Source organism: Geospiza fortis, unplaced genomic scaffold (genome assembly GCF_000277835.1).
Source record: "Geospiza fortis unplaced genomic scaffold, GeoFor_1.0 scaffold112, whole genome shotgun sequence".
Lineage (NCBI taxonomy): Eukaryota > Metazoa > Chordata > Aves > Passeriformes > Thraupidae > Geospiza > Geospiza fortis.
This window is the reverse complement of record NW_005054298.1, coordinates 26,055,874-26,082,599: the sequence shown is the minus strand read 5'-3', so window position 1 is coordinate 26,082,599 and position 26,726 is coordinate 26,055,874. Positions and strand designations below refer to the sequence as shown.

The 26,726-nt window shown below is 42.5% G+C and overlaps 1 protein-coding gene across 3 annotated transcripts in view; it reads left to right on the top strand.

Annotated features, from left to right (window-relative positions):
* The window catches only part of PLCL1 (phospholipase C like 1 (inactive)), a 178,507-nt gene that overhangs the window by 132,592 nt on the left and 19,189 nt on the right, over positions 1-26,726 (top strand). For all 3 annotated transcript variants that reach the window (XM_014307463.2, XM_031056069.1, XM_031056062.1), the window contains exons 2-5: positions 5,240-7,711; positions 9,888-10,091; positions 19,686-19,761; positions 22,847-22,956. In XM_014307463.2, the coding sequence (XP_014162938.1) occupies positions 5,291-7,711; positions 9,888-10,091; positions 19,686-19,761; positions 22,847-22,956 (2,811 nt within the window). In that variant the 5' untranslated portion in view covers positions 5,240-5,290. The remainder of the gene's footprint in view (positions 1-5,239; positions 7,712-9,887; positions 10,092-19,685; positions 19,762-22,846; positions 22,957-26,726) is intronic.

The following is a 26,726-nucleotide window of genomic DNA, read 5'->3' as shown; positions in this document are numbered from 1 at the left end:
CAAGAAAGATTAGAGGGAGATTTATCACACCTTAATTTGGTGTGATAGCAGGGACTGTGAGAAGAGTTGATTAAATCTGCAGAATGGGTAGTCCAAGGATACTCTCTGAGGATGGTCAGAACATGGCTGAGATGTACAGAAGAAAGCTTTGTGTGCTAAGGATGAATACTGACTTCCAGCAATCATTGCTACTGTTCTAATCATGTGCTGGTACTGTGGGTTCAAGCTTTGATCTACATCTGATCAAATGGACTGAGCCTCAGAGGTGTATGAGATCCAGTTGCAGCCCTGGCTCAGGCTTTGACTTTGTGGTTTTTTGGATGGTTTGTATAAATGTTCCATGCTCTGGCTTACTTCATTCTAGAAAAATTACTCTATCATTTGTCAACCTGCTACACAGTGCTCTGAGTGCCATTAGTGACTCACTGACTTTACTTTCTCTTTAAAGGTACATTTTCCACCACAAGTACAGAAAGCCTTAAGGTTTTCAGAGACTGGGATTCTGTCTTTGTATAACTGAAATATCTAAAAGTATGCCCCCCGAGATTATCCTGTAGAGTTAATTAGTTTCTCTTAGAAAACAGAAAATCCGGTAATCAGTTGGCCAGTTAACTGGATCACCTGGAGTTTCCAGAGCAGATAGCTTTTAGGACTGTTTATTACAGTCTATTTGTGAGGACAGACTAAGCTGTCTATTACCAATTCTTAGTGCTAGGTTCAGGAGAATTGTCAAAGATTAGAATCAAATTGGTGAAAATGTGAATTGGTTTTTTTGGGAAAATAGCTCTTAATCACATTTAAAGAGTTTCTCTCTCAGGATTATTACTGAATTTCACATCCTTTCACAGGAACCCTGCAGATCTTTAAGGGTTTTTGGTGTCTTTGGGTAGGTGATGGTTTTTGCCTTTCTTATCCTCTTTAGCAGAATCCTGGAAGACTGTCAAGGCTTTCAGAGAGTCTTCAGGTAACTTAATTTCAGACTAATAATAATTCATGAACTTGACCTTTCTGTGCAGGTTTGCTCTCTGGTTCTTATTATTGCCCTGGTTCCTAACTTTAGATGGGCAATTTATGTCCTACAGTTTTGACAAAGAGGATGAGATGAGGTGGAGAGCACGTTTACTCAGGTTTTTTTCAAATCCCACTTATTTATTTCTGTTAGCTCTTTGATTTAAACAGCAGAAGTTTGAGCAGTCAGAGGTCAGGGTGAATGGGGTGGAGTTTTCCCACAACTGCTGATGTCTTAGTGATCCTACTGTTTATATATCCAGTCCCTCTGACGAGGATGATGTGTTCAACAGGAGAGCTTCTCCTATTTTGGGAGTGTGCTTAGAGCGGTGCTCTGAATCCCTGAATACTTCCTTTAAAAACATTGAGAAAATATTAGGATGCACACAGGCCAGCACACAGATACATCTCCTTGGTCCTTAATGATTTCAGAGCAGTAGTGCATATGCTGAAATCTGAGTGCATATTGATGTGGTCTTGTGTTTGAGGTCTTGAGGTATTTTATATAATTGATACTGTGCAGGCTCAGGAGCAGGAGGGAGATGGAGTCGTCCTGTTGGATCACCTTGTAGGGGATAACCAAAGAACTGAAAGAAACCTTAGTTCTGAATCACTTTGAAAAGTGTCTTGCCTTGGAAACACAGGGTTTCCCATGTAAGCAGAGAATTCCTTTCTATGATTGCACATTGCATGCAAACTGATTGTGTTTGTTTCCAGGAAGAGTGTTTTGTAATGATCTTAGAGTAGAAAATCTACAAGCTAGGTCCTCATTTTCCCATTGATGTAGATATTTTTTAGCAAATATCATCCTTTCTTTTTCATCTTTCACTGCCACAATAAATTCAGTTCCATCAGTACATCAGACTGAGGGTAAAGGGCAGTCCGAGGCCAGGTACTGTCCTGTTACCTAGGCAAGATCAATTTTGAGGACCTTAGCATCATGGAGAAAGATAGACTTTCCACTTCCAAGATTCAGGGCTGCATCTATTTGTGCTTTCTGATTGCTTTGGTTAATGAAGAGAAACAAGTGCTCCTGCATGAGTGAACACTGAGGAGAGGTTTTTTGATAACTTGCGGTGGGAATGTTGTTGGCAGGTAGCACAAGAGAGCAGGTTTCCTATCTAGCCATGTAAGATGTTGGCAGGTTTTAGTTTGCTGGGTGACTGTGCTTGTTCCTGTTCTTAGTATCCAGTAAAATGGAGCAGCAGTTTAGCCACTGGAGACACTGCAGCACAGTACTCTTAGCTGGATGTCTTGTTTTGGAAGATCAATCTGTTGAAATTGGATTAAGGTAGAGAAAGCAATAGCTGCAGTAAAATTAGAACACTAAGTCTGGAGTCTCAGTTGAACAAGCATAAGATCAGTGGGGAGGCACAGGGTATGGAAATAGTCCCGTCCAGGCATCGATGTGAGTGGGACCCAGTGGTGGGAGGACACTCCTCTACTCCGCAGGGTGGTCACTGGGGCTCTGGAAGCATGTGGCCTGGCTAAACCATGGTGTCAGGATCCAGAGTGCCTTGTTCCAGCATTAGGAGTGTGCTAATGCAAAGGTGACTGCCTGGGCTGTCAGTCTGAGAAAACAGCATTGGAACTTACAGAAAAGCCTTTTGACTTTTTGCAAAATTGGAATAATTAACTTTGTGATAATTATGAATGAAAACTTTCACATTATATCTAAAGTAACAGCTCTCACTTTGAAAGACTAAGGCTGCTCATAGTCTGGAGAGACCAAGAGGGGAACAGCTGATGCAGCAGTAAGCTCACTTAGCAATTGCAGTTTTGTGGGGTTTGTGTGTGTTATACATTAGATGGAGGGCATTGTTAGTATCATTTAAAATAATCCCATCACTGTAAATTATAATTAAATATTGTTAATTGTAGGCAATTAGTCTGTGGATTAGGCTTCAATTCTGTTCCATTGATTGAAAGATGGGGGGAAGTCCTGCTCTGCTATGAAGTGCCGTTGTACAATCTGATGTTCCTTACATACCACTAAGTACAAAAACAAAAATATCCATCAAAAATAAAAGCAGGTAAAGATGAGACAGAGGATAATCTAATCCCCACGAAAATCCCTGAGGGGTTAAGGCTGAGTGTTAAAAGGAAACTTTTTGTTTGCTCATGAGGTCAATTAAGGGTTTTTTTTTTCCCAGCTGAATACCTGAAAAATGGCTGATTAATTCCCTGACTTGCTTTGATCAAAAGACAGGTATCTTGGAACTAAAAATAAATGTCTTTTATTTTTTGCAGAAAATAAAGTATTTACATAACATTTGTGCCTCCCTAGTTAGGACAAAATGTCAGACCTGTAGATAAATCAGATAGGCTGCTCTGATGAGATTTCCAGGTCTGGCCCTGAGGAACCTATGAAGGAATGAATCACTGCAGATTCCAAGGCCATTAACGCATCTAACTATATGAGGAAAATAATCCTAATTAATCATCAACGTTAAATCTAAATACTGCTCCTGTAAACATAAGGAAATAAAAAAGAAGAGGCTCTTCTAAAACCCATGGAGTAATCTGCTACATTCGCTTGTATTCATTAGCTTCTACTGCCTGGAGGTGTTCATAACCAAAGCTATGTATTAAGACACAGTATGTTAATGCAGGAACAGAATATTTTAGCATAAAACTGTAATTTAAAAAGTAGCTGACCTGAGGCACTTGCTTCATTGACTTTCTTCCTGTTTCTTTGAGACCCATTCTCATAAGTACTTAAATAAATGGCAAGAGTAATTATTCTTGTCAGTAGAAGTATCTGTACTAGTTTAATGAGAAATCTTTGTCAGAAGTTTAGAGGTCTTAATTTTGTTCCATGTGGATCCCATGCCTTTAAATTGAGTAGTTAGGGGCCTGGGGGGTGGAAATATTTTGGATGTTATTGAATGAAGTGAGTGAATGACAACAGCAATTCTGTAGAAACATTCATACTGACTAACTTGCTGAAAGTGTCTATACAGACATGCAAATGAAGAGTGGAGAGATCCTTGTGAACACCAAAACTGATGCTCTGTGGCTTGGGGAGCTACACAAGGTTCTGCTCAGACGGTGCAGAGCATCAAAGGACAGAGAGGGGTGAATGGAGGTGCCTGCTAGAGTTGATTCACAGGATTTGCAGAGGAGTATTGCCTGAGCAGGTTGAATGACACAGCAGGTAAACTGCTGCTGAGAGGAACCAGCTGCTGGGGTAGGGAAGGGAAATCCAGGCTGCAGAGGGTTTGGGAGTTGGGTTTTGGCATCTCAGAGCAGATCCTCAGGGACTGTTGGGAAGCTGGTGCCTGGTGCAGGTCTGACGTCTGGGCCTGAGGCAGCAGGCTGGAGGGCTGAGTGCTTAGTCAACATTTCCTTGCCTTGGGGCTCCTTTTCCATTCAAAATTCAGGCAGCTGAGGTCCCTTCAGCAACAGAAGGCAGAGAACTAAGTATTGCTAGTGGCTAGGGAAATAGGAGGGAAAGCAATTTTAACAAGTCTTTCACAATTAATTGCAGTCTTAAGTGATGTTTTAAAAATATTTTTGGTAACTGTTGGGTAGTTTACATACTAATGGGGTAGATGGAAATTATGCAGAGAAAAGAATGATTTATACTTCATAATTATTGTGAGATGTTTTGAATTGATAATATGCAGGGAAAGGTTCAAGTTTAGTTGCTGCACTAACATTACAGACAGCTTTGTAGGCAGCTGGGTTTAGAAGAAGTAGTTGATACTGAGAAGACAATCACATCTGGCTGAGTATTTTCTCAAGAGGAGTTAGAATATATATCCTAAAGGCAAAGGCTTTGGATTGCTTGTCTGGCTGTCCATTTTCCTGCAGTGCTTTGTAGTTATTGTACACAGAAATGACCAGAATAGCTACTTTTCCAAACAAGTGGGGAGATAAGAGAGTGTGATATATCTGGTCTGAAACTGGACATAACGTACACAACTGGGTACTGCCTCCTCACAGCTGTAGCAAGTTGCGGAGATCTGGAAGACAGTTTAATAGCTGCAAATGTCACTCATGAAAACTTGCAATCTCTAATGCCACAGTCAGTCAAGTCACTTTATAGCTCAGTATATTTTATAGGTCAGTAGGGAACTGAATCGTGGGAAGGAATAAGATGTTGTGTTTTGAGGTTCAGAAGAACATTAATTATCTTTACATAAATGTACCTTTTCTATTATTTATGCACTTGTGGAATGGCCAAAGAAAACCTGCTAATTTTTTTTTAAATGTAATTATTCCACAGGATCCTTCAAACCAAAAATGCGGAAGAAAGAAAACAGTGTCCTTCAGCAGCATGCCATCAGAGAAGAAAATAAGCAGTGCCAGCGACTGTATCAGCTTTATGCAGGCTGGGTGTGAATTGAAGAAAGTTCGTCCAAATTCCCGGATTTATAACCGTTTTTTTACTCTGGATCCTGACCTGCAGGCTCTTCGCTGGGAGCCTTCCAAGAAGGATCTAGACAAAGCCAAGCTTGATATTTCTGCTATAAAAGAAATCAGACTAGGGAAGAACACAGAGACATTCAGGAATAATGGACTCGCAGATCAGATTTCTGAGGACTGTGCACTGTCAGTAATTCATGGTGAGAACTATGAGTCCCTTGACTTGGTTGCCAATTCAGCTGATGTGGCCAATATTTGGGTATCAGGATTAAGGTACTTAGTTTCTCGTAGCAAACAACCCCTGGACTTGATGGAAAACAGCCATAATACCCCACGGTTTGCCTGGTTAAAAGCTGTATTTGAAGCAGCAGACGTTGATGGCAATGGCATAATGTTAGAAGATACAGCTGTGGAACTAATAAAGAAGCTTAACCCCACCTTAAAGGAATCAAAGATTAGATTAAAATTTAAGGAAATTCAGAAGAGCAAAGAGAAACTGACAACACGAGTGACAAAAGAAGAGTTTTGTGAAGCGTTCAGTGAACTTTGCACAAGACCTGAAGTGTATTTCTTACTTGTGCAGATATCCAAAAACAAAGAGTACCTGGATGCCAACGACCTCATGCTGTTTTTAGAGGCTGAGCAAGGAGTGACCCACATAACAGAAGAAATGTGTCTAGATATTATACGCAGGTATGAGCTTTCTGAAGAAGGGCGGTTGAAAGGTTTTCTTGCCATTGATGGGTTTACTCAATACTTATTGTCCTCAGAATGTGATATTTTTGACCCAGAGCACAAAAAAATTGTCCAAGACATGACACAGCCTTTGTCACATTACTACATCAATGCATCCCACAATACATATCTAATAGAAGACCAGCTCAGAGGGCCGGCTGATATCAATGGTTATGTCAGAGCTCTAAAGATGAGCTGCCGGAGTATTGAACTGGACGTCTGCGACGGCCCAGATAATGAACCCATTATTTGTAACCGCAACAACATGACATCGCCACTTGCCTTTCGAAATGTCGTCGAAGTAATAAACAAATTGGCCTTCTTTGCCTCAGAATACCCTCTTATTCTGTGCTTGGGGAACCACTGCTCTGTACAGCAGCAGAAGGTGGTGGTGCAACACATGAAAAGAATCTTTGGAAACAAACTGTACACAGAGGCACCTTTATCCTCAGAAGCCTACCTCCCATCACCTGAGAAACTGAAAATGAAGATCATTGTGAAGGGGAAGAAACTGCCCTGCGGCCAGGATGTGTTAGAAGGAGAGGTCACAGATGAAGATGAAGAGGCTGAAATATCCCGAAGACTGTCAGAGGACTTCTCGAGGGAACCAAAGCTGATCTGGCTCTGCAAGGAGTTGTCTGACTTGGTGTCCCTTTGCAAATCTATCCAGTACAAAGACTTTGAGACATCCATGAAATCCCAAAATTATTGGGAAATGTGCTCCTTCAGTGAGGCAGAAGCCAGTCGGATTGCAAATGAATACCCTGAAGATTTTGTTAACTACAACAAAAAGTTTCTGTCCAGGGTATACCCGAGTGCTATGAGGATAGACTCCAGTAACTTAAATCCTCAAGATTTTTGGAACTGTGGTTGCCAGATAGTGGCAATGAACTATCAGACCCCAGGGCCCATGATGGACCTACACACTGGTTGGTTTCTACAGAACGGGGGATGCGGGTATGTTCTCAGGCCTTCAGTGATGCGTGACGAGGTGTCTTACTTCAGCGCAAATACCAAGGGTATTGTTCCTGGGGTCTCCCCGCAGGTCCTACATGTCAAAATTATCAGTGGGCAGAATTTTCCAAAGCCCAAAGGTGCGTGTGCAAAAGGGGATGTCATAGACCCCTACGTCTGCATAGAAATACATGGGATTCCTGCAGACTGCACCGAACAAAGAACTAAAACTGTGCAGCAGAACAGTGATAACCCTATTTTTGATGAAAGCTTTGAGTTCCAGATCAATCTACCGGAGCTGGCCATGATCCGCTTTGTTGTTTTGGATGATGACTACATTGGGGATGAGTTCATAGGACAGTACACCATCCCACTGGAGTGCTTACAGCCTGGATACAGGCATATCCCACTGCGCTCTTTTGTTGGCGATATCATGGAGCACGTTACCCTCTTTGTTCACATTGCAATAACCAACCGAAGTGGAGGTGGGAAGGCACAGAAGCGTAGCCTCTCAGTGAGGATAGGGAAGAAGGCAAGGGAGTACACCATGCTGAGGAACACTGGTCTCAAGATTATTGATGACATCTTTAAGCTGGCAGTGCACCCATTGCGAGAGGCTACTGACATGAGAGAAAATATGCAGGTATGAGATTTCCATTGTATGTGTTGGTGTGTCCTGAATGTGGAAGTGAAAGTCCTGGTGTGCGCTGCTGCTAAGGCAGGCTTGCTGAAGCTGATGGAAGCTGGTGAAACTTCAGATGCACAGCTCTTGTCAACCTTTAAATGGACATTGGCAGGCTGATAGTTATAGGTGCTAACTAATGAGCAAACGTAGGATTAGGCAGAAATGTTTTAAAAATCAATATAGCCCTCTCCAAACATGTTTTATTGTTTTTTTTTTTTCCTGAGAAAGCAAAATTGAGGGTACATTTGTGTCCCCTGCCTCTGATCCCAAATACTGTGTTTCCTTGTTTGTTCTAAAAAACATCAACAAGCTTTTGTTTTGCTAATTGTGTGAGAGTTATGCTCTTAATTTTCTTTGGTGAAATATAAGGAGCAGTCAGTGAATGTGTCATTAAGACCTTGTGTACACCAAAGAAACCCACTGTGCAAAGAGCAGCATGATTTCCTGATTGTGTGTTGCCACTGTTTGCCCCAGGGCTGCAGATGTTCAACACAGGCAGTGAATGCCACTTGGATGGCAGTTTCCTCCCTGCTGAGTAGCTGTTTTGTCTGGGCTGGTTGAGGGCTGGCACAGACACCAGTGCCATGTCTTGGCTCAGAAGGTCCCCTGGCACTCTGTCTGTGCTGCTGCATGCAGCAGAGCCTGCTGTGGCCAGCATCATCAGGGCCCAGGTGCACAGCACTGTCACAAGGGCTTGGGTTGGACCTTGGTGCTTGGCAGGATGTGAAGGGGCAGCAAAGGAAAACAAGAACGTCCCCAGTGCTCTCTTCTGTGGTGGGAGCGACTGGGGGTCGATTAAAGAACAGCTCAATTCTGATCTTCAGACACTGCCTAGAAACAAAACTGAGTTGCATTAAACAATAGTTTTTCCATAATAAATAGCTGGAATCAGCTGTAGCTATCTCCTTGGTAAAGATACAGAAACAGTTCCTTTTTTTCTCTCGAAAACAGGAGAAAAACATGTAGCACTTCATTGACCCCACTTTTCTGGATGGAGTCTAAAGCAAATGAAATGTTGACAGCTGGAAAAGTTTACAAAATGACATAAGCTTTAAATCACTCTCAAAGGAATTGTCTCAGCATATTTTTAAGAATGGGAAACTCTTCCCAGCCGTTCCTTTCCTTCAGGCCTTGAAAGTAACTAGTTTGAACTGCTGACTCCACCTTCTGTCTAGGTCAGGCACTATATCTGAACTATATAAATGAAAATTCTCTGATTTTGACTCAGAAACAGTATTAATGTGCCTTCCAAGCAAAAGTTCAGTAAAATATCATGTTATGGGGAATGCTGTGTAAAGACACATTTTTGGATTTAACTGCATGCTGTCATATTTAATTGATAAGAAAAACTTAGGCCTTGTCTGATTATTGGGTTTTTTTCACCAAGTTATGGGAGGAACATTTGCAAGGTATGGGTTGTTATAATATCTTAGTTGGTTTTTGTGCATCTTGGTCACTTCTTGTACAACTCGAGAAGCTAAATGATGGGTGCATGTCAGCTGTATATCCTCTGACCTGGTAAATAAATAAATCCTGGCGTGTCAGTTTCGTTTGACCTGTATATCCGGTATTGATTTTCTTACATGTGACCTGTGAAGGGTAAAGAGCGCGTGTGTTTCTTTATGATGTGATAATGTAAGGCTGAAAACAAAGTGAGTTTTTCCTGCTTGCCTTTCCCATGGGAATTACAAGGTCTGTCAAACTTGTTCTTGCTGGAGGATGATAATGATGGGAGAACAAAGTGATTACAGCATCAAAAGCGATTGGAGTCTGAGCAGTTGGGAAGACAAATAGCATTTTAGGCTGATGGTTTAATATGCTGGGGACCAGAACTTGTCCCTGTTAGGGCTGGTTTGCAATGCAAAGCATATGAAGAGCTGGCAGTTGGGACGCCTGAACCTGGGAGAAAGCTGGAGCTGGTGGTAGGCTTCGGGAAAGAGAATGGGGCTGGCAGGGAATTCCTGTGTGAGATGGAATCCCATGGTCCATGGAGGGCCCAGGGATGGTGAACAGCGGGGACAGCACTGCCTCCCATCAGAGGGGAGAAGAAGAAAGGGCTGTCAAGGTGACGGCAGACAGGGGGGACTGAGTGGTGAGCAGCCACACGTGCTGAAGTGTTTGTGTCCTTGCCCAGAACGCCATGGTGTCGGTGAAGGAGCTGTGTGGGCTGCCGCCCATCGCCAGCCTCAAGCAGTGCATCCTGACCCTGTCCTCGCGCCTCGTCAGCAGCGACAACGCGCCCTCGGTGGCCCTCTGCATGAAGGACACCTTTCCTTACCTGGAGCCTCTGGGCACCGTGCCCGACGTGCAGAAAAAGGTCCTGGCAGCGTATGACCTGGTAAGCACTTCAGCACTGCTCCCTCTGCCTTTCCCCACTGCTGTGAATGAGGCTGTGCTCGCTGGCTTTCACACGCCCAAATGTTCCAGTTAAACAAAGCACTTCAAATGACTCGGGCTCGGCAAGTTGGCCTTCAGTCACTACAATGCCACGCTGGGCTTTTTGTTATTGTTTCCTTTTTTAAACGCTGTTGTGGCTAGCACAGGTTGGCGTTTGAAGAGGGCTTTGTTTACAAAACTAGTGGCAATTCAGCCTGTGCTGGCACTGGTAGTCCTTGTCCTTGGGAAGCAGCAAGATTTGTGTGCCGCCCTTTGCTGGCCTCCCTGCAGCAGAGCACAAGGCCAGTAGATACGGAGCTGCAGGATGGCAGCTCCCAGGCAAAGTGCTGCCCCTGTCCCTGTCAGATGAAGTCAGTGTTGCTCTTGGGGAGGGCATGGCAGTGTTGGAAGGGAAGGTTAAAACACCCATTTTCTTGCACAGGGAAGGAGAGGTCAGTATGGTACAGGAACGCTTGCACAAATGTAGAGACACGAGCTGGAATCATTCCAGCTGAGCGCTACCGCTCGTTGTATGACATATGTCACTGCTGTGGGTGACTGAGCAACAGCTGTGCGTGACTTCCAGCGGCAGAAGTTGCTGTCACACTGTGCCTCTTGGGCCGTGGGGCTGCTGCCCAACCTTTTTGGCAGTGTGCAGCAGCCGATAGCAAGAGGCACAGTTCTGCCAGGCCTGACTGAAATAGTGCACTATGGCAGCCAGGCTGAATCACAACTCATGTTCAGAGGACAGCAGTTTTTTCTGCAGTTTGTGTTCATAAGAAATAAAATGGTGAATAATGCTGGGAGTATCGAATTGCTCTAGAGACCCTGATGGGTTGCAAAGAGTGGTCACAACTTTGACCAACTATTCAATGTGCCAAATGCCCACCTCCTTCCCACCCCCTTCCTCCTTTTTTGCCTTTATAATACACTTTTCAAGGGAAAATCTGCTTGTGAGATGAGAGAAGACACTGATGTTGATTAAAACAGAAATACTAAAAGTACTCATAAATAACCCCTGGGTTCCTTCCAGAATAGTTTCTAGTACTTGGAAGTGATTAAGTTATGGTAATAAAATGCCAGCTCTAACAATACCAGAACAAGGATTTGCAAATCCACTTGATTGCCTTATTTTAGATGGAATCTTTCTGGGGTAGATTTGCTACATGGTCTCATATCTTTGTGACAGAGCAAATACCACATAAATAAGAGATTTTTCTGTCTTTGGAGGCCTGCTTAATGGAGTTTTACCAAAATGAACGTGTCATCTCTTATCTTTGTAATTATATAGTGAAGAGTACACATGGGACTTTTCAAGGCCTCCTTGTACTTTGGAAACAGTTTTTCAATTTAAATAGGTGAAAGGCCTCTTTTGGATGTAGACAGAAACACTTGTATAACTGTTTTAAATAATGGTTGTTCTCACATTTGTCTCCGATGGGAGAAAATGTTATTTGAATGTCAAGAGAGCATGCAAACAGTTCCAAATCAGAGAGAGAGGAAGGGAGTTATGCCTTGCCTATGCAAGGATTGATTTGAGATATAATTCTGTTAAGGAGAACATGATACTTTTTTTTTTACCCACTTTGGCTGTGACTGCCTCTTTTTTAAAACTATTCAGTTCTGAAAAAGAAAGCTGGATTTAATAAGTGGTTTTGCTACATTTTGGATGTTTGCCTTTTGAGACAATGCCAGCAGCAGAATATTGGAATCTATTTAGGCTTTTCTGTGTTTGAATAAATGAACTGTCTCTATCAATCTTGATATTTGAAATCACAGTCTGGGAAGGGGTTTGCATTTTCAATGTTGACAAGGGGCTTCTCCTTGCTGCATAATAACTTCATATAATCCAGTGTGTATTTATTTTTAATATTTTTTGTGCAAATGAGAACACAAGGAGATGTTGGTGGAAAGCAATATAAAATATTTCAGCTTATTTATTGATTTTAATTCAAGATATGCTACAGTCCAGCCTTTTATACTGTTGATAAATATGACTTCAAGGAACTGGATCCACAAGTGCTTGCTGCATGTCTCTTCACTTCAAAGCGCTTTTCAAATGAAAAGGCCTAAGAGCATTTTTAAATGCACAAAATAAAATCTGTTTATATTGGCTTGTCTTTTGTATGAACAGGCTATACTTCTTAATTCCTTTTACAGTCAAATGGAAAAAAGTTTGACCCTAAATCTCATAGTGTGACTGCAGGTCTGCCCCACTCACTGGGCCCCACAGCGCAGGGAGCTCGAGTGCTGGGCAAGCAGCAGCTTGAGTGCTGCTGCTCTGAAAACACTAGATGTGCCACATTCTTTGAAAAGCCTGCTTTGAAAATAATTTCTGATAAAAACAGCCCTAATGTGTCAGAATTTTTCTCCCTTACAGAAAATTGCCAACTGAATATACCTTTTTATTTTACCACGGAAAGTATAGACTCTGCCTGTGTGCTTAATGGGGCATGAACAGGGCTGAGGGTCCAGGGAAATGGAGGTGCAAGTGCTCAGAAACCTGCCACAATGATCTGGAAAACAATTAACTGTCTGTTCCCTCCTGCTCAGCCTTTGTCAGCTGTGAGATAGACAAAGACCCATTTGTGCAGTTTGTTTGTTTTTTCCTGAGCAATTAATTTTACCATTGTGCTCTGCATTAAATATTTCCTTTTGAGAGAGACTTTATTAGAATAAAATTTAATGTGCTTTGTTTAAGGAACCGGAACAGTTTTTCAGGACTGTGTTTCCCTCATTTTATGGAGGCGTTGCAGTGCTTTAGTGGAGCTGTGCTGTTGGCCATGTCTCATGTAGGAAGAGGCTTCATTGATAATACTGGGTTGTATTGGAGTTTCTGCAGAGGAGAGGAGGGAATAGGATTTGCCAAAATCAAGAAAATAAGGTGGACTGTTGACAATACACAGCCATTTTGAAAAGTGTGTCAATGATCAGAAATACAGTGTAGAATGGCTAATTTCAGTTTACAGCTTTAGTTGATTCCATACATAGAGCGTGCTGAATGGATTCTGGTCATGCTGTCATTGCTTCCCACACACACATCCTAGGATAGTTACCCTGCACTTTTAGAGTTGTTCTTCAGAGCTTTCCTTTCCCATGAGGAAGGGCTCTCACTCTGCCTCTCTACCTGTGTGCTCCCCCTTGGTGGTTGTTCAGGTGGGCAGCATGGGCAGTGTGCCTCACAACCTGTCAAATTAATGCTGGTGTTCTTTGATCACACCTAAAAAGGAGTTACTCCATGTGAAGAGAAGGGATTGGGCCCAGCTGGACCTGACAGATGGTTGAATTATTCATTGCAAACAGTTATCCTGTGAAGTTGGGATTTTTTTTGGTTGAGAATTGTTTGGAAACAGATTGTGGTTACTGTGTCTGCACGATATATTCATGTGCTGATGCAAGCATGCATGAACTCAGGGACACTTGTGCACTTTGCATTTCAGTTTTTGGCTAAGCATTATTTTCCTCCAAGATCAAATGATTGAATAATTTGAAAATCAAAAGCAATAAACTAGTGATAATACATGTTCTTGGTTTTACCCAATCTTCTGGGTCATATGCATATAGAAATTTTTCTAAGAAAAATGAGACATCCAAGTTATCTTTATGTGTTTTCAAATCGTAAATAACAAGAAGTGTAAAAAAAATTGAACAATGAAGCTATTTGTTATATAAACTCAACATTGACATTCATGTTTTTCTCTGTATCCAAGCCTTATCTTGCTCTGTTGAAGCAGACAGTCATGGAAGGACAGGGTGGCTGCAGGTACTAAGAGATGCAGGGTAGTTAAGAACATCCTGGCCAACATGGAGATGGATTGGGGATTTCTGAGAGGACAGGAAGCCTCTGTGAGGTTGCTGGGAAATAAGAAGAGGTATTTTAATGGCAGTGGTTTTGTTGACATGGGTGTAGGTCCATGCATGCTAGCAGAGGTCTGCTGAAGTGTATGTGAGGTGAACTGCTCTTTGTCTGCTGTTCTTTCATATTCAGTCTTTTTGGGCTTGTCTTGATGCAGGTATGACTACATTCCCAAGAAGAAAACCCTTTTTCCCAGTTATTATGAAAATGCAAAATGACTAAGTAGATTTTTGTGAGCTTTTTCACTGAAATTCATACCTCAGCTGGGATAGAGTCATCCCCAGAGGAGCATTTTTCACAATTCTCTAAGCAGCTGAAGACAAGGGATATTGCAGAGCAGAGCATCCACTGCCAAAGATGTGTCATAATTCACTGACGTCAAACACGGCCCAGCACATGGACATTGTCTTGAATTTGTATTTGTTTTAAAGAATTTTCCAGCCAAAATTGGACATAGACTGGGAAAGTTAGTTTCTTTTTCCACTTCTTATTAAGGAAAGTCCTGTTCCTTTCTGTGCTTCTTACAGTTCTCTCACCCACTGCTCTCAAAGTTTCTTGCTCTGATTGCCCATGTCCATTAGTCACTTCTAAAACAGAACCAGAAAAGAGTCAAATCAGGACTTCCTTTAGAGAAGGAAGTTCCAGTTGGGTACTTCAGTTACAGTGTTTTAGCATAAGCATATTGAAAACTGATCTCTCTCTTTTCCTCCACTGCTCCTGCTGTTCTGTAGAGGATTGGTCTTCATGCACAGATCATATCCTGCAACAGTGATTCCATATTTTCCCAGAAATATTTCTAACTGAAAACATGAAGTTGAAATTTAAGGTGATTTTTATGCAGTTTCTTCTCCAGTTTGTGTCAATAAGGTATTTCAGATGGTTTCAGCTCACGTAGCCATCCTTGACAGCTGTTTCTCATGCTGGGCTGCTGCAGGAAGAGACTCAGATACTGAAATCTGGCTTGAACTATACTGGGACAGAGACAAGGTGAGGGACAGAATGGTGGCCAGCAGCATTCTTTCCCATGTCCTGGCACTGCATGCCCATCTTTCTTTTCTTGCAAAACCTCCTGACACACAGTTGGTGGCCTGGTTGTTTCTTGTCCAGGATGTGTACAGGAAATACTCAATGCTAAAGGGAATTCTCTTCAAATTTTCACGAGCTCAGTTTTCTCTTCAGCTGTTTTTTGAATTGATTGTGTTTTTGTAACCTCTTTTATTTTTGATTGATGGTGGGTTTGGTTTGTTTTTGAGGGTTTTTTGTGTTTTGTTTTGTTTTTTTGTTTTGTTTTTGTAACCAGGCAAAACTCTTCGTTACCAATGAAAGGCATAGAAAATTGGGACAATGGCCATGAGGAGACACCTAACAGAAAGCTTCCTTTTAGTCTGATGTTCAGTCAATTCTGTTTTAAACATTGGAATATTTATGGGAGGTTTCCTTGAACTGTCCATTTTTTCTCATTTATCTTTCCAGCAGGAGCAGTACTTTAATTTGCTGCCAGGAGCTTTTCCTCTCTTTTTTTGTCTTCTTTTGGTGAGACTGCTGTGTTAATTTCCTCCCTCCTTTTCAATTTATAGAATAATTCACAATGAAAAGAAGAAATTGCTCTTTAGCACAAGAGCTTATTAAAGTAAAAAGAACATTCTTTTGTTCAGTTTGTACTGATCCTGTGATTAAACTGCCCTTAGTACAGGCAATAAATAACCCTGTTAATTTCATGTGAGTAATATGATGCCCTCAGTATTAAGATATTTCAAATTTCACTTAAAATTTATTTAGTTTAACAGAAGTGACAAAGTAAAGCATTGTTCTTTGTGTGAAGCACTGTGATTTAAAATTTGGTATTCCATGCTATTATTAGACAGTAAAGTGAGACAGGTCAGTTATATTTTCAACCCTTGGTCTGTTTCACTTCCTGGGTCTCATATACTGGATAAGGAGAGAACACCTGGGTTTGTGCCAGCTCCTGCTTCCTATGCTTTGTTTGAGAATCCACCGTGATTGTTACAGAGAGCTTCAGGTGGATTGAGATGAATCAAGTTTATACTTCTTCTCTATACCAGAATCAGGCTTTTGTGCTTTCATTCTTGTTTTTGTCCAATTTTCCCCTCAACACTCCAGTTATGTTAAACACATCGATCAGTAAAGTTTATCACTACTTTCTGACATGGAAAATGCAAGTTATCCCAAGAAATCCTGCCAGCTTCAGCAGCTGGTAAAAATTTCCTGCCTCCGAGTGGACCCAGATACCAACATCCATCCTCTAAAGGTTTCTTTTCAGTCAATGTCACTTGGATGGTAATCCCTTGAAGCTCAGCATTCAGGAGTTAACACACTCTGGTGGAACACAGGAGTCCTGAGGGAGTGGGACATCTCTTGCTCTGTGGGAGTCACTCATGGAAGCGAGCTGCCGTTTGGGAGTTGACATTAAACAGTGTCCTGATGGGCTCCAGCCAGATGGCTGGGACTGCACAGCTGCCTGGAGGGCTGCTCAGTGCACATCTGAGCAGAGCAAAGATGCATGGAAATTCATGCTGCAAACATCAGAAAGCTCACTCTTCACTTTTGAGATAGCTTGGTGGGTTTAGCTATATTACTGGCAAAAGTGGGCTTGAAAATCTCAGGCTGTCCTGTGATTTATGGCATCACCTTCCCAGGAAAAAGTCTCAGGGCCTTCCATGTTGTGTTATTAGGGCTTCTGGTTCTTGTCACTTCTAGAAGAAGTAGGTGACATCCTTGAGCAGGGTTTCAGATGTGATGGCAGCTGAAAAAGCAGGGAATGATTCAAACTGGGAAATCATGGACTCATTTCAAAACTAGTGACAAAAAAGTGTATCTAGATGTCATGACCCTATACTGTAACTTTATTCTTGGATAGCAGTTACTTGCCTGTTACACTCTTGTCTGTTTGAATCAGTCTGTTCTAACAAGTGAACAGCCAGGCTGTGTCCTTGCCCTGTTCTGTTGTTGCCATATTTTACAGCAGCGTTAGGAAGCAGGATCTCGTGCCCTCTGAAACTGCACATGCAGCTCTTGGTGGGGCAGAGTCTGGCCTGTCATGTAGGAATACAGGATCCTGCACACTGTGTTTTCAGAGGTGGTAAAGGTGCTGTAGGCCAGCCAAAATCTTACCTCATAACTGACTTTTGGGTCCTATTATTTCTACCTAGTGCATTATTTCCTAAAGAATGTGTGAGGGAGGATGCCAGGTGATGAACTGAGTTTGCCCTGTAACCCTAGTTACTGAGCTGAGGAACTCTGAAACCACTTCAGGATTTGTCATGGGACAAAAGCTGCTTATTTTTGTCAAGGTTACTGCAGATAGGAAGATGCGAACAGGTTAAATTCTGCTACGTGATCTGTTTTTAATTTTTTGTTCTTGCTGAGCTGAAAGTAGTGAGACTTTGATGTTAGCATCAAAGGAGTGGAGGATTGCTCTACCTACTCTGCACTAAGGGAAAATTGACATCCTAGTGCTACTTGGCTCTTAAAAAATGAATATAATACCTTCATGTCTGAGAATCCTTAAACAGGCATACCAGAAATGCCTGGGAGTAGGCCCAGTAGTTGCATCATTCTCAAACCTGCTTTTTATGTGCGTGGTGGGATAATTTCCTGTGGCTCTGTGTGTGTCTATATATATGTATATGTGTATGTATGCATGTGTGTATATAAAAACCTCAGAAGTCACAAGGGATGTGAGCACAGGAGAGTCTGACACATGGGATGTCCTGTACCAGCCTGGCTGCAGCTGACCTCACGGGGCAAACCTTGCTGCTGGGTAGGAAGTGCAGGCACAGAGCCAGTGGGGACCCAAGTCCAGGGTGATCGCTACATGGGGTGCAGGAGCCATGGAGATGCTGGGATCTCCTGGCTGGACTGGGCAGTGCAGGCACTGCCTCACAGACCTCAGCTCTGTGCGTGCAAGAGGTGCACTTTTGGCCTCTGGCTGCCTCTCCAGTGACTTGCAGGATTTTTGGGACTCGTACTGTGCTCACTGCTCAACCTTTGGGATTTGTAGTTGTCAGCTGAATGGCTCCTTCAGCACAAAAGGATAATGTGCTGTGATACAGAAAAGCCAGAGAGTGGGTAGAAATTGTCATTTCTTTCTAGATGACAAGGGAAAATATCAAAGAGCAAAAAAATCAATGTAATGCACGAACAAGTAAGTAATAAGAATGAAAGGCAAAGGACACTACTGAAAGTAATTTAAATCTCAGGCATATCCACTGAGCATGTTCTGTTAAAAAACAATTTTGCACTCTCTAGGTATATCAGGCTTTTTTCACTCTGCCTGTGAAGCTGATAATGGATTTTGTTTTCCATGTGTTGTTTTTTATATCAAAGGAAAGGCATAGGTATTTTTGTTAAATGCAGTCTTAGTACATTTAATTAGAAATAAAGATGAGATGAGAAGCAAAATTTGGATCTAAATTCCTCCAGAATTTGGAACTTTGAGTGTGACAAGTGGAAGCGTCTCTCATTCCTTGTGTCTAATTAAAACAGTAAGATGTGCTAATTTGCAAGTGTTAATTTATTACTGTTATGCTGTCTTCCACTAAAACCATCAAAAGCTACTACTTGCTTTTTCATATTTAGCGTATTTGAAAGCAGGGAGGCTTTTAGCAGTTGCTGCATTTTGGCAAAGCTTTCAGGCGGTGATTTTCTAATTTCAGGGTGTAACTTTAGGCAGTCACTCTTGAGTTTGCTTCCTTTCTAACTGGCACTGCTCTCGTGCTGTTTGGGTTTGATTGAGGTTTGTGGTGGACATCCCAGCACAGTGAGGTTATTCTCAGGCACAGTTGAACAGCATGTCCTCGCCTTCCTGTAACAGATGTATGTACCACCTTTTGCAATTTCACAAAACAGAACAATGGAACAATATTCTTGTCTGCCTGGGCTTCTGAGAGGTTTTGGAGGCTTGTTACCATCAAAGGAGAATAGTATTTGCAAGTAGGGAGGCTCAGGAAGCTTGTAGGTAACGGACTCTTCATTTGTTTGCTGTTAATGAGCTATTTTAGGAAGATGTCTAAGTAGGAGGTCTCTTGAAACTTCTGAGTAAGCTTGTTGAAACTGCTGCTTCTGGTTTGTTTGGGTTTAGATGGATTTTTTTGTTTTGTTTTGATTTTTTTGTGTTGTCTTTTCTGTTAAACTTCAACAGAAATATTGAGGATAGGATAGGATTTGGATCTCGGTTTCTCAGAGGAGAAACTCAAGAGCTGCTATAGGTGTCTGAACTGTTGCATAGAATAAAATCCAGCACAGGCTTAAATACCTCTGGAAATCAGCTCTATTCATGACGTGGTAACATTTTTAATAACCACCTATATTGAGGACTACACTTACTTCCCCTTTTAAGAAAACACCAGTTAGAAAGGGCTTAGTTGAACATAGAATGAAGTTTGTCTGCAAAATCTGTTTTCTTCTGAAATCACTTGTGTTTCCTTCATATTGTGTGCAGTGGTGTCTCATGGATGTAAAACAGCTGTCCATTAACTTTTGGAGCAAAACATTTTCAGAGCAATTGATACTTAGCTTGATACAGATCTGGGAGGCCCCCATAGGAAGGAAGGATCCAATATTTATCGTACTGCTCTCAGAGCAAACCTCCTCTCCAGTTTCAGCCTTTGTACTTTCTGTGTGTTAGATGTTGCAGGAAACCCTGGTAATGCTGATTTTTTTCTTTTTTTTTTTTGACAGATGATTCAAGAGAGCAGGGTTCTTATTGAGACTGCTGACACCACTCATGACAAGATTGTTCAGTGCCAGAAAGCAGGTAATCCATTTATAGTGAGCAGTTCTGGATGGAAGATGGGAAATAATGTGCCATAATTTACTTAGTTTGTGACTAATATAGCATTTTTCACCTGGATGTAAGTGAGCATTTTGATCTTTCTCTGGCATGCTCTACTCTCCTGAAGGCTCATCTTCCAATAGCAATGCAGGTGTTGGATCAGATAAAAATACTCAGCTTTCACCTTAGAAGCTATTTCTCCATCTGCTCTACAGCTCTGAACTGTCTGACAGCATTTAAATTAGTCAAATGAACCAAAAAGGCACTAAAAAGAGGGGGGTGAGAAGGCATGGTGGCTTTACTGAGTGTATTCTCTAGCTCAGTTTTCCCTTTGAACACAGAGCAGGCAAGAGGTTTCTATACCCACAGGGCCACAACAATTATAAATACTGTTTCTGATAGGCATTTTTGAATTTGGCAAATTATGCAGGCTACAGCCTTTTCCTTCTATTAAATGTAAATAATGAATGAAACTGCTGTCTTGTAGTTAATATTTTTAATTCATCTTTTTAATTAGGAGAAACTGGAAGCTGTTTCAACAGTAGCATTTAACTGAATTCATGTGGTGCAAGAGCAGGATGGAACCCAGTCTCTGCTCTTTAGCCATGCTGGCATTGTGGTAGCAAAGGGACAAGAGGCAAGTGGCCATGTCTGGCTGGAGGTCGTGGGCCTCATCATTGGGACATGCCTTGGGTTCTGTGGATCTGCATAAGCAGCATAAAATTCCTCTGCCCAAGCCTTCATTGTGTGCAGAGGGTTAAGGAAAGGGACAGTAACAAGGAAATGCAGCACCAGGAGCGTCTTTAGAAGGTAAAATTTAAGAGCAATACTTAGCACTGAACTATTCAGACTCTCAGCAACATCCTTCTGCTGAGCTTGATCTGTGCAGAGAGAAGAACCCATGACATTTGCCTGGGCACTGGAGTCTTTGTGAGCAGGAGATGTGTATGGAAAATACCATGCAGTAGCATGCCACCACACTGATTTCCAGAGTTTCATGCAGTTCCCATCTCCTTCCTTCCCTCTGGAAAAAGAAATTGAAGTGTGTTCAGCTTGCTGCTGCATTTCTTGTATTTTTATTTTGTTTGCTCTATTAGCCTTAAAATTTCTGATTGAGAAGGCAACAGGAGAGATAAGAAGTGCTTCTCTGAAACCACGGGATTTAGAGAGGAAAGGACTAAGAGATATCCCTCCCTGTGCTCATTTGCCAATTAGTTTGTTGCAAATGTTACCTAGGCAAATTTTTATCTAACACTTTAAATGTGGCAAGATGAAGCACTCAAAATTAAGAGGTGTCAGAGGTATAATTGCCTGTGACATTGTCCTTTACCTCACCCCAGTGCTGCTTCCTTTGAACATGTGTTCCATCAGACCTCTGCTTCATAGCCTGTTTTGCTCTGGGTTACCTGTGCCTCAGGGTCTTGCTGGCTCTCCCAGACTGGTTCTTGAGTGCCTGGTTTTTTATTGTTGTTTTTTTTTTAATGTACCAGGCTCAGCCAATGCACAGTGGTCAGCAGCAGCCTGGAGGACTGGCTCTGCTGAAAGCTTTAGCTGGTGTTGCTACCTGCAGCCTAACAAATGTTTGTGGCTCCTTCTTTCTGGGGCAGTGCTGTATCCAAGTTACAGATGGAGAAGTGGGGTCCGGAGGGAAGAATAACTAAAAGGATGCTGCATGAAGGCAGGGCTGTCCACGCAGATCTAAGATCCATTAGCCTTCTTATGTTTTCCCAGGACAAAGCAAGTAATCTGAAGATTTTCTTTTACTAATTGAATGATTTGTAAGTCAGTTGTTGTGAAGCACACCTGCAAGGAAATCTTGATTGGGGTGCAGTTATTTAGACAGTTTTCCAAAGGTTGTACTGCAGGAACTCCATTAGCTTTGACAAGGAAAGCCTGTGAGTTGGTGAAGGTTTGGAATGTAAACAATAGAGAAGTCTTGCATTGTGTAAGGGTGAACAGCCTCAGTGTTACTGGGCTCCTGGAGTTGGTGCATAGGAAGGAAAACCAATGTTAGTCTTCCAGGAGTGCTTTGGGCCAGCTGTGCTGAGTGCAAGCCTGCCTTGGACTCTCCTTCTGCCACCTGCCAAGCTGCCTCTGCATCTGCATTGTACAGATGTTGTCTCCATTGGCATTTCTTTGATGTTATTTCAATGAAGCTCACATTCATGAGTGATATTTATCCTAAAGTGTTAAGGGAGGGAGAGCTATGAAACAACTGGAGATGGAGCTTGGTTTGTTCAGCCAGGTTACGCTTCAGATACTTTGGAGTTATTTAGTGCCAGTTTGGCCTTTGTAAGGTACAAATTAAGGGAACACAAGCAGCTCTTTTCCATTTTGTCTCTCAATCCACACCAGACTCGGAGAAATGGTTGCATACACTGTGCAGATCTTGTGGAATTGGTGGGCTAATGGATACCTTAAGATTTTTAATTTGCTCACAGATTTGCTGAATTTTTCTATCCAGCAACAGATCTGCAGATATTTGCACAGAAACTAGCAATGAAATGCAACAGGGTTGTGGTTGAAGTCTCAGTTCTCCATGCTGCAGGAGTCACAATCCTGTGATTAGAGTTATGTGCTTCTGATCTAATTTATCATTGTGGAGTGCAAGGGCTTTTCTGTATCACTGATTAAGATTAATGAGGAGATGTGCATTGGAGCCTGCATTTGCTGTGCTGAACAGGTATCTTCCACATGTGTCAGACAGCCTTCCAAGGTGCAAAGTCATCAACTCAAGGAGAGTGACAAGCCTTTTGTCACAGTATTGACAGCAGTGCAGGCTGCAGGCAGAAGTGCTGGTCTGTGCAGGGACCAGTGCCTGTGTGGAACCCCAGCACTGGCAAGGAGAGCCACAAACCAAGTGGAAGCACAGCCCCAAAACTGTACATGGCCCCTTTATTCTGGAAAATGTTCCCCCAGGATGGAGTAATAAAAAGAAAAGGAAGGGGGGAAAGCACAGAAGGAGGTTGTAGGATGTCCCAGCTACAAGACTGAAAATGCTCACTCAACATTTTTATGGGAAAATCAATTGTGCATTAAGTGTGATGTGGCAATCTGTGTTTTTTAGGAATGGAATTCCATGAAGAGCTTCATAACCTTGGGACAAAAGAAGGTTTGAAAGGAAGAAAATTAAGCAAAGCCATTGAGAGTTTTGCATGGAATATCACCGTGCTGAAGGTAAGCACAGAAAGTACCACCTCCTGTCTCATATTAACTTTATGAGTAAACCTTTGCTCTTTTAGCTCCTCTGTTTGTACATCTTACTAACTCTGAAGACACATTGTTCTTTTTCTAATGGGATGTATCAATTACCCCCACTTATTGATATTTATCAAATATATCAATTACACTTCGGATTTGGAAACTGTGAAGGGAATTTATCTAAGCCTTGAACAGAAGAGGAAAGATGGCTTATGGTTTGTATGATCAGGTACATAGGTTTGGTTGTCTGTTCTGCCCCATGCACCCACAAAGTGACCTGTCTGAGGTCACTGTGTGTCAAATACTTCTTTTGTAAAATGAGAACTGGAGCATCTCTTTGGGAGGGACAGGGGGGCAGGAGGGGCTGTCAAGAAAAATCATGAGGCATATTGTAGATCCTGCAGGATTATGTTTCCAAAGTGGAGTGCTGTCCAAACAGGCCAAAGGGGATTTTCCACCCCTTCATGGTGGCTGTGCAGGAACACACCATGGGGTGAAGTTGTTACTCACTGGGCTTTAGCCACTGGCTTAGCACCAGCCAGCCACAAATGGTCATGGTAGCTGTGTGACTGAGCCAGGGTGAAAACAGCTGGGGACAGCCAGGGATGGAAAGAGGAGAGGATTTGTGGAGCCACAACAGAAAACAAGGAGAGGGCCTGAGCCAAGCATTCAGGTGTTAGCATTCAACTCACACCTTTCACAGCCTCATTTCCCACCTGGCTCTGATAGATCACACTTCCTTCACTCTGTCCCAGCTGCTCCTTTCCTCCAGCTCCCAGGCTGCCCTGTCTGGCAGCATCTTCCTGTGACCTCCCAGTGCCTTTCCCTTTGCTGAAATCCTAGAGCAAGCCAGTTGACGAAAGGGAATTTTCACCAAGTTCCTTATCAAATATACCCCTAAATGTAGCATGCAACAGCAGTAGGACAGGTATGCATCACCATTGTGTGCTGGGAAGAGCCCTTAACATGCCTTGAGCAGGAGAAGGAAAAAGGAATTGGGAAGAGAGAGGCTGAAGGGCAGAAGTATGTGGGAGAGGCCATTAGTGGTAAAGAAGGGTTAGAGAAGACCTGGAGCACCTGTGGTTTCCTGCATACCTTGATTCACCATGAGAGAGTGGAAAACTGAGGAATGGAGTCAGTGTCAGCTCAGTTAATGGGATCTCTCATGAAGAGAAAAGTCAACCAGTTCAAAGTTACAGACTTAAATAGATAACCTATTCCACACAGTGCAATTGAGGTTAGTAGCTAGAGTTGTCACCTGCTCCTGCCCCCAAAGCACACTAGGCAGTTCTGAACATTAATCTGAATTCTTTTTACTGTGTTAGGTAAATAAATATCTAATGATCAGAGTCATTCTAAATGTTTTGATTTTTTAAATGTTTGTCAAGTGTGAAGTTTGCACCTCTGAGGGTGACCTATGATTAATGAATGTACAAGTAGGGTATCAAAGAAACAGTTTCCATGGAAAATAATTGCTGCCTAGCACATATTGTCAACTTACTTAAAAGAGGTTTCAAAAAATCTAGTTAAGGTCAAGGAATAATTTACTTGTTTCATTTGTAAGCCACAACTTCTTTTGTACCTTTCTCACACAATAAAATATTAACAGAGTTTGTGACAACCGTCTATGAAATGCACATGAAACATCTTTTCATTCTGACTGAAGTCCAATTCAGGGATGACATTAGAAAACTGGGACTGAAGTTGTGCCTTGGGTGTGTGATATGAAACCATCAGTAATTGTTCTGTCATCTTTTTTTTTCTTTTTTCCTTTAAAAATGCTGTATTTCAGTGACCCTGCCCATAACAAACCCACATCTCCACTTCAGCACTGAGTCCTCTCAGTGCTGGTGAGAGCCACTCAGGAGGATTTGGTGGGTAGGGACCGACAGCCCTGCCCCACTCAAGCCATAGGTGTCCTCCCCGTGTCCAATGGCAGGGTGGACATTTCACTAGATGTTGTTATAGGGTTGTAAGAAAAGGAAAACATCTCACAAATGCATCAGCTGCTTTAGGTGAGAGGAGTGAATGGCTGGTGAGAGAAAGCCTCTCTGTGTGCTCAGGGTTGTTGGAGGCAATTACATCGCGTGGCAGAGTCAGTCTGTGTGAGGTGCCCGGGAGCAATAGCAGGTATTATGTTGTTCTTGTGCTGTGAAATGATTAATAGTCTTTTCCTAGGCTAGTGAAGCCAAGGCATATTTAATTAATGTGTTTCTTTATAAAGACTCATTGCAGTAGGTAAGCTTTGAATAAAAGAGGAGATGCAATAAGAAATTGCTACTGGCAAAATCATTAAATAGCTACAGACTGCAAGATTAAAGTGTATTTTATAAAAATCCCAACTGTGGTCATTTGTCATGTTTAAAAATGCCCTGGGGTACTTTTTAGAGGTGAATCAAAATAGTATGTCAATTTCTTCCTTAGTTTATATAAACTTAATTACATATTAGTAATAGCCAGTATAAGGACAAACTATTTGCCAGAAGGTAAAAATGTTACTGAAAGAATGGATGTTATAACTTGGTGACAGTCTAACTAGTCAGCTCGACATTATTATTTATAAAATGTCACCTTTTCCTCTTTTGGTTCCATGTTGTGTAGAACACTGTCAGGTTCACAGTCAGTAATACTGAGAGGCATAACTTAAGTACACTAGACAGAAGAATCATGCTCTCACAGCAATAGCTGTTGCTTACAGGAATAGTTTAAATTTAGTTTCACTTTAATTTTTGTTTCCATGCAGCATCACCTCTGTCTCTTTTGTTTTCCTCTCTGTATTTGAGTGCGAGTAGAATGCAAAGGTAGTGAAAGAAGTTTTGTGTTAACCCCCTCACAGCGACCATGGTGTTAGGAACCCTTAATTTCACCCTATGAGGCACGCAAAGCTGCTCAGTTCAGCTGAGGCAATTGTTCTGCTGTGACCCTCCCTTGTCACAGAAGGTCATTATCAATTTTCATAAGGTATTTCATGTTTTTAAAGCAGGTGACTCCCCCTTTCCCAGAGCAGAGGCTTTTATGTAGCTTCGTGGGCTCCTGTTTGCTTCTCCCCAGATGCTGGTGCTTCTCCTGCCTGCCTGGCAGGGCCAGCTCAGCTCTGGTTCCTGGGGCTGCCTCTGCAGCGAGCTCCTCCTGCCCGTGCTGGGAGAGAGGGGAGCACCAGAACCTGGAAGGCAGAAGCTGAGAAGCCTCCTTGGGGCAGTTCTGATGAGTCCTGAGAGCAGGGACATAACCCTGCCCTCAGTGCTGCTGTGGGGTGCTGGGTGGTTCTCAGGTCAGGTACATGTGGGTGATGTCCTGCAGAGCCAGGTCGGGTCTGTTCCTGTCCTTCTCAGCACAGGACAGGGTCAGCTGCCACCTCTCCTGGGGCTCTTCAGCCCGCTCTGTTGGCCTCTCCCATGGGATCTTGTACCAAGCATTTTGCAGTAACTGAGGCACTCTTAGTATCTGTCACATGTGCAAGCCACTGACTCAACGACTGCTGTATGGGTTTTGAGAATGTTTGAGGCAAAAAAGTTGTAGCCTGCAAAACGACTCTCCTTGCTGAGGAAAAACTGTCACAGACTGCCAGGAGGTGTTCACTCAAGCAAAGTTGGGATCTGCCTGAGTCCCAAGAGCCTGGCAAGTAAGTCAGATAAAGTTTGAGTATGTTGACTGTGATTCAGATTAACTGCTCTCATGTGGACATGCTTTGACAGCCTGCAGACAGATTTTTCTGGGCTCTTTGTGCTTTGGTGGGTCAGCACATA